At 42.5% G+C, this 7,888-nt stretch overlaps 1 protein-coding gene across 1 annotated transcript; it reads right to left on the reverse strand.

Annotated features, from left to right (window-relative positions):
- Positions 1-3,252: 3,252 nt before the first annotated feature.
- On the reverse strand, positions 3,253-6,712 carry LOC147425096 (uncharacterized). The gene is made up of 4 exons (XM_086500627.1): positions 6,558-6,712; positions 4,802-5,205; positions 4,421-4,714; positions 3,253-4,287 (listed from the first exon to the last, which is right to left on the reverse strand). Exons 2-4 carry the CDS (start codon positions 5,198-5,200, stop codon positions 3,559-3,561), a joined length of 1,422 nt encoding a protein of 473 aa, XP_086356753.1. The 5' UTR covers positions 5,201-5,205; positions 6,558-6,712; the 3' UTR covers positions 3,253-3,558.
- Positions 6,713-7,888: the final 1,176 nt, after the last annotated feature.

Raw genomic sequence — 7,888 nt, forward strand, 5'->3', positions numbered from 1 at the left:
GTTGAAAGTTGTCCAACTTGGGAATTGGGATTATCCCACTTTACTTAATATAGTCTCATACTATTTGCATGGGGCTAAGTTTGAGATTATGTTTGATCATGAAAGTATAAAATGGTTTACACAACAAACCAATTTCAATGGTTGAAAGGACAAGTGGGTTGAGATTCTTTAGGAGTATGATGCAAAGCTCCAATTTTGTACAGGACGATACAATGTGGTAGTTGATGCTCTTAGCCAAATGTCCCATATCGATGCTCTTCTCTTTACAGAGCTTTGAAGTGAGTTTTTGAAATCTTTAAAGGACAAATGTGAGCATGATGAAACATACCCCAAAGTGTGGATCCATGTTAAAATGAAGGATCCTTCTCACTCAAATGTTGGCAATGTGTCTTTTTCCTCCATCCCAAGTTCTCTTCTTTTGAGTTATGAACTACAAAGATGGAAGAATTTTTCCATAGATAATGGGTATCTACTCCACAAGGACAAAGTTTGTGTACCGGACGGACGCAGACATGTGGCGCCAAATTCTTTATGAGTATCATGATAGCTCCAATGCAAGACACCCACGCGTAAAGAAAACTTATGCACTCATACAAAGACAATTTTATTGGCCAAGTTTATACAGGTATGTTCAAGACTATGTCTTGCATTGCCAAAAATGTCAAGTTAATAAAGCAAATCACTAGAAAGCGAGGTCTCTTACATCCTTTGGAGATGTCAAATGGTAAATGGGAAAGTATCTCTATGGATTTTATTGTGGGTTTACTAATCATTGTACGAGATCATGACTCAGTATGGGTGATAGTAGATCGGTAGACGAAACTTTGAAAATTTATTCCAACCAAATCCACAATTAAAACTCCAAAATTAGCCAAGTTATTTGTTTACAATCTGTATAAGCTGTACGGGTTGCCCAACAATATTATGAGTGATCATGATCCCAAATTTAATAGTCATTTCTGAAGGGCTGTGTTTAAATGATTGGGTACATAACTCAACATCAATACTGCAGATCATCTAGAAACGGATGGTCAGATTGAACATGTTAATGACGTGCTAGAGGATATGCTAAGAGCATACATTAGTAAAAAGTCGAAAGATTATCTTCCTATTCTAGAGTTTTCTTATAATAGTGTGAAGCATGTGACGAATGGTTTTAGTCCTTTCATGCTTATGTATGGTTTTCAACCTAAATCACTAGTTAACGGGGGGGTTGCCAAGTGAGAAACTTCAGCATGTCGAGATTTTCTCCAAGATCACATGGATATGTTGAAACTTTATCATCAAAATGTTCAACAAGCACACGATAGATACAAAAATTATGTTGATGAGAAAAGTCGGCAAGTAACCCTAACAAGACATAGTCGCACTACCCAAAGGAGCATTGGAGGTGATAATAGTGCCTCTATTCCTCCAAAGGCTTGCTCAAAAGCACGCTTCTTAGCCATACTTTTCCTACACGTTGTCTCCCATATTAGCATTATAGAGACAAGGGCATCAAACCTTACAACATCCAGCCAATTCTCTCTCTCAAAAGTCTCCAAGTAAAGGGCAAAGTCTAATTAGAATCTGGTAATATATGAAGGACTAATAGCATAAGAGAACTATATAGATTGACCTCGCAAACAACAATCAATTTGTCCTTAAGGTCTTTAATATGTGCAAAAAGTACATCCATTTCATCCTCGTGTTGCATAATCTTAGACTCCAACTCTTACAAAGGTAAGCAATATTTGCCTCACTGCAACCTCCATACAAAGCACCTAGAATATCCCATGCTTGTTTTGTTGTTTTCGATGAGCAAAATGTGAAGTAATGGAATGGTTAACAAAGAGCACAATCGATGAATGGGCCTCTAGATCTCTACCCTCCCAATGTGCATGCTAAGAAGCTGAAAAAATAACTAAGCAACAATATTGCAAGAAAATAAATGGTCCTATGTTATGGATTCTGTATATTGAAGCTTAATTTTTGTATTTTGATTGTTTCAACTTCACAGAATACCATTCAAGGACGCCATCACTCTAGCATATGATGCAAATCCTCTCATTACTCGCAACTTTTCATGTCTCCCTCCAAATTTTTGAAGTGTAATTGTTATTTCCCTTGAGACCGGGACAAGTGCTTAAGCATTGGCCCACTGGCGTGAATCAACAAGCCCTTGGGTTAGGGCGATTATTAAGACCTATAAAGAGAACTCTGGGCTCGTTTGTAAGATATCTTGTGTGATCACCACAAGTGGACTGTAGACCCTTGGCAATACTTGCCCGGATGCCCAAGCTAGGGTCTGGACCGGTGGTATGGGACGTCAATCCTTGAGGTGAGGCACTATGCCAGAGTAGTTGTAGGCTGCCGAGCTCGGGGATGAGCTAGTTCGGCCCCAACGGTGCTAAGTGCGTTCGCACGTATCTATATGTATTTTATAACGGCAGAGGGAGTGCCCTTTGCACGTGCCAAAGTCTTCAAGATGAAGGCTAAATTCCAAAAATGAGAGAAGCTCTTGTGCACGCGATTACGAGGGGGAGAGAAAGAGAGAGGTGGCCGGCCGTACTTGTTAGTACTAAAGCATGGTAATACTTGTCGCTTGACAACCTTTGCTGTGTAGAAACCACGGCAGGAGTAACTTGCATTAAATCCTCTCATTACCATCGTTTGAGTTAGCGTATGATCTCTGTCATCTTCTATATAAACGGATAGTAACGGATAGTCTTTCGCTTGAGCCTTCTAGTTGGCAGCTCGGCTGTAAGATCAATCAAAAACATGTAACACCATATCTATTGCTGAAGAGTCGTACCCTAATTCACCTTGCCATAAAGTCGTCAATCAGCTTCCTGCAATCCTCCAGAAGCGGCTGCTTCGATATTAATTGAAAGCTTTAATAAGGTAAGGACCATAACTTGAATCCTCTACTGATAACCATGTCTTTCTCACCTGCTCTCACTTATGGCCAACTCTATGAAGATGGTGCAACATAAGTAACCATTAGCGCCTGATCTAGCTGCTGCCACACGTTTGGCAATCAACACATTGTCAATAATGTCCTTTGCACGATGCAAAGACAAGCAAAGATTCGACAGAGCCTTCACACGGTTCTTGAAGAGGGGTCTCATTCGTCACTCACTGTTACCAAAAGCTCTAACAATCAAAGAAACCTTAAACCTTTTGGCTGGACTTTCATTTCTTTGAGAGAAAACAGACAACAAGGTTATGCCTGACATATTACCTAAGACGTAATGTTAGAAAACTCAGAAGTGCGTTATAAATGTTGGCTAGATTTACCATTCAAATGTTTCTCTGTTTGAAGAGTGTCACAATAAGGTTTATTACAGCAGCCATCTCCCACATTGAGGAGAAGCAACATTGGAACGCAGAACTTGTTCTCCATTTAGAGGCAAGCAGAGAAAATATTTGCGCATGAACTGAAGCACTTAAAAGAGGCTATGCAATTACTGCCACTAGCCATGTAAAGACCCTGTTACTCTTGACGAGTGACCTTTATAGAGGCAGGTAATGGGCATGTATGTAACTTGAAGATAAAATGGCTATCAAGGAATCACCCTAACCATGTGAAGACACTGTTGTTTCAGATCTATTCCTATCCTGCATGTTCTCCGATGACGACGTCTTCATGGATGCCAAGACTTCATTGATTTTCAGTAACACCACCCTTAGCTCTTTGTCCTTGCCCAGTCCCTTTTTTGAAGAAGGTGAACACATCTTGGTTGAAACTTTTGGCAGCTTTTGAGAGTCCAATCTGGTAAAACCCCTTGCCGCCGAAGGGGAGAATATTTGTTGTATGCGTTGCAGGCAATATGTGATATTCTGTTCTCTCACCATTCTTGTAACCCACCCGAAAACCTTGTGCGAATAAAGAGAGCAGAAGCTAGAGAGCTTCAACAACTTGTATCTGTTTGCTCTTGCAGCATTGTCCTCGAGACACTTTTGAACTGAGAAAAGGACCACCACATGGTCCGTGTTGGGTATGTGCTGAGAATGAGAAGGCATGGAATAGTCAGACTCCTCTGCGCAAGGACTCCTTTCCACACATTGTATCTCTACAACCTTGCTCTCAAAACATGGCCTCAGTTTCTCACAAGGATTCTGCAGCTGGGTAAACAAAAATGGATCATCTGGTCTTAGCAAATCACAAGGGATCTCATCCTCGCTTCGATCTTGATACTCCCTCAGAAGAGGAGCCCTCATTGACTCAGTACTGAAAAAGGGAGCCTTGTATGATTCAATATCATGGTGAGCACCACAAGAAGCCTCTTGTAGCCTCTCTTGCACCTGTTTGTCAAACATAAATGCCATAAGATTTTCACAGGACAGTAGATTAACAGCTGTTTGTTGAACAGGAAACCATCTGATTAGCACACATTATGACATTCTAGCTTGAACTGCATACAACTGAAAAACCTACCAGAACCATCTGAGGCTGTTCAACAAGAATTTGTCTGCAGCCTGGTTTAAGGCTACCAATTTCTTCCGGGGGGTAATCTAAAGGTGTCCCCTTCAAATGGTGACTTTGTGATCCTTCCAGAAATGCTGCTGCAAGGCCATCCCCATAATCTGTAGTGACACTACCACTGCTTGCACCTAACCCACCACCTGCCTCATCTAGGACATTCACCTCACGTTCTTTGAGAGGCTTGTTTGATCGTTCTTGGAATCTCTTTTCATTTGTGAAGCCAAACAAAACTGCACTGCTCTTATGCTGCTCCAAGTACGTCAAACAAAGTACATCAGCAATGATAACATCACTAGCTAATAGAATAAGGGAGCATACTTCACCATGACTCACTTCAGCAATAGAAGCTTCTGCTTTGGATAAACTGAGACCAAATCTTGTTCGAGCCGAGCCAGACTCCACATTTTCCTTCTCGGTAGAATGTGCCCTCGCGTGCATTGTCATAGGCCTGCGACTATGTTGTGCAGTAGTCTCTGCTGTTCTGGAAAACCTTGCATGACTTTGCTCTTTCTTTGGATTATCTTCGACTGGCTTCCAAATGCAGCTTGCTTTCACAAGCTTAGCATTTGCGCATAGTGTGTTCCAAAATGGGAAGGCTTCACTCTCTCCAGCAATAAAACTGTGAGGGTTGGCATGGATGCCGGTGTTCTCATGTGTAGCTGCCTGCAGATCTATGGTGGGCTTTGTGGGCCTTTCATGCTCTATACTGAAAACTTCCTGCCTTGTTGCCATTGAAACTGAAAGGCAAGATTAAAAACCAATGTCACAGATTCACCAAACAGGTGATGGCCGGGAGTACTGTGCATGCTTTAGGGTCACAAATACGACAAGGTGCTTGAGAGAAGCTTCATTATTTCCATGACAATGCTAAGTAAGATCTTCACAACTGCACACTTTGGCTTTTATATAGTAACTACTATCATGTGTTTCTACACCACGTCCTAGACCTTACAGCCAAATTTAGTATTGTGGTCAATGGGATGTAAAAATAGAATTCATTGTAGCATGAACCAGTTCTGAACTGTATACAAAATTCCACTCACTTGCATACCAACAGAATGAAACCCCTATCCATTCACCACCTTAAAAATCCATGGTTGCACAGTTAACATGAAGGCAAAGCATAAAGTTTAGCAATCCTTTTACTGACAAGTTCTGCATACAGAAAAACCTGTAAGAATGGCAGAATTCCTGACAATTTGATTTGATTCAAAAGTATGAGATTCTGTCTTCCTCCGCTAGAAACAGCTCTATAACTTACAAAAATCTATCTAAAAATCTCCAAAACCAGGTTATCTCCACATGATCTATTGTAAGACGAGAAATACACTATGATCCTAATGAGAAGGGCAGTCTGTAGCAAGCTTTTAAACAAGCACAGTAAGAACAGAACACATTGGTCTAAATAACAATGTTCAACATTTAAAATCAGCTGAACATGTTAAATATCTGTAAAGGAATTAAAGGCTAAAAATGCACTGGTTTTGCATGTTGCAAAGATTGTAGTTTATTGTTGTCCTGATCCTTCAGCCTTTTTTTTTCATTTATCATCAATGATCGAAAAGTCTTCTGCTAATTATTCATTATGAAGACCTGGAACCTTGAAAGAATGAAACTTTCTGTGTATGCACAATTTCCATAGCTGGCAACATGAAACCGCAACTCAAGTCATTCCATGCAAGAAAAAGTCCTCACTTTCTGTGTCTTGCAGAATGTAGCTTGTGAAAGAGAATTAAATTTTGCTCTCCGCATGTAAGACCGTGGAATTATTCCTCGCGAAGGGAGACAAAAACTGCTAGCCGAGACACCGGTGATCAGGGAAAGGGTAGTTGGTTTCCCATGAATGTCAAGCACGACTATATAAGGATGTGCTATTCTAGTCATAGCAATTTATCTCACAAATTTTACAGCATGCAGTGCTTACGTTCCAAGCTGCGCCTCTGTGTGTGTGTGTGTGTGTGTGTGTGTGTGTGTGTGTGTGTGTGTGTGTTCACGTGCGCTCATATGCGCGAACAGCAAGCACAAAATACCAATTATGAACAGGAAAGTACAAGTGAAGAGGGAGGAGAGCTTCGGATGAAAGACGAACCCGCAGAAAGACAGAGAGAAAGCAGCAGAAGCAATGGCGAACTTCAAGCTTGCTCTGCGTCGCATCCTCGCTCGCGCTTCCCAATGAGACGATCATTGTTGCTTAACGAGACCATTGTGACGAGTCCGCAGTTAATTTCTTCAATATAGGCTTAGTCACGGGGTGGGAAAGCCTCGTCACTATATGGCACGGCTGCTAGGCCCAAATTTGGGGGCGCGAGTCGGCTTTGATCTCGGTCGTTGGATCACGCAGTGAACTGAGGGTGAACTCGGGGTGAACTAGGGGGTGACGTCGGGGCAAAAATGGCACCCCGAGTTCACCTCTAGTTCACCCGCCTTGCGAGGTGTGTGCGAGGTGTGGGTCGAACCTGGGACGTCTCGGTTACCACACGAATGCCCTACCACCACGCTAGCGTGCATCGCTGTCCATGTTGGCATGGCACTTGATCATACTTTAGTTTAGGCGCCCCTAGTTCACCCTTAGTTCACCCCCAGTTTACCCACCTCAAGCTTACCCGCCCCTAGTTCACCGTTAGTTCACCTTTAGTTCACCCACCCCTAGTTCACTGCGTGATCCGACGGCGGAGATTAAAGCCGCCTCGCGCCCCCAAATTTAGGCCCTAGATCCCCTCTAACCCAAAGCCGTGCCATATAGTGACGAGGGTGGGAAAGGGTTCTGGGTTTCGTTTGCCAAAAAGCAGGATCTTGCCATGTCACTAATTGACACCTCCTTTTGGGAGGTGGTATAGATGGCTCACGATCGCAATTGATCTTGATCGTTGGATTGCCTAAGAAATGCAAAAGATATTTGCTCCAAGGCTTGAGCCCATTCACCACTCTGCATTAGGGATCGACTCTAACCACTAAGCTGTTACGTGCTCATTGAAAGCAATATGTGTGTTGAGTTTATAAATCATGGCATCGCAGATAAGTTTACACGTAGTTCACACTTTGCTCACATGGAGTTCACACCAAATTTGGTGTGGTGTGCATACCCTCCCAAGTTCACACCAAGCTCACACTTAGTTCACATTAAGTTCACACCGAGTTCACACCAAGCTCACATCCAGTTCACACTAAATTCGATGTGGTGCACATGCCTCCCGAGTCACCTAGTTCAAAAAGCAACCAGATGGCCCAGATTGCACCCATCTCGCAACGTCTAACGTGGACCATTGATCCCACCTCCCTAGGGGCGTGTCAATTAGTGACGAGGTCTTCCTGGGCTCCTTACACACTGCTTGCCAGTGTTCAAGAAAAGTCTACCTCAGCTTAGCCTAGAGCTGGTTCAAATTCGAGATTAGCTGGTTTGAAACTAGGCAAAAGAGAAGA

The sequence above is a fragment of the Adiantum capillus-veneris genome, chromosome 25 (assembly GCF_014529385.1).
Source record: "Adiantum capillus-veneris isolate H3 chromosome 25, ASM1452938v2, whole genome shotgun sequence".
In the NCBI taxonomy this organism is placed as follows: domain Eukaryota; kingdom Viridiplantae; phylum Streptophyta; class Polypodiopsida; order Polypodiales; family Pteridaceae; genus Adiantum; species Adiantum capillus-veneris.

Excerpts from the sequence above, each read along its gene's own strand:
- LOC147425096 (XM_086500627.1), bottom strand. The coding sequence starts at position 5,200 with ATGGCAACAAGGCAGGAAGTTTTCAGTATAGAGCATGAAAGGCCCACA. Across the intron at positions 4,715-4,801 it reads CAGAAGCTTCTATTGCTGAA|CATAAGAGCAGTGCAGTTTT; the intron begins GTGAGTCATGGT and ends TACTTGGAGCAG. Across the intron at positions 4,288-4,420 it reads AACAGCCTCAGATGGTTCTG|GTGCAAGAGAGGCTACAAGA; the intron begins GTAGGTTTTTCA and ends TTTGACAAACAG.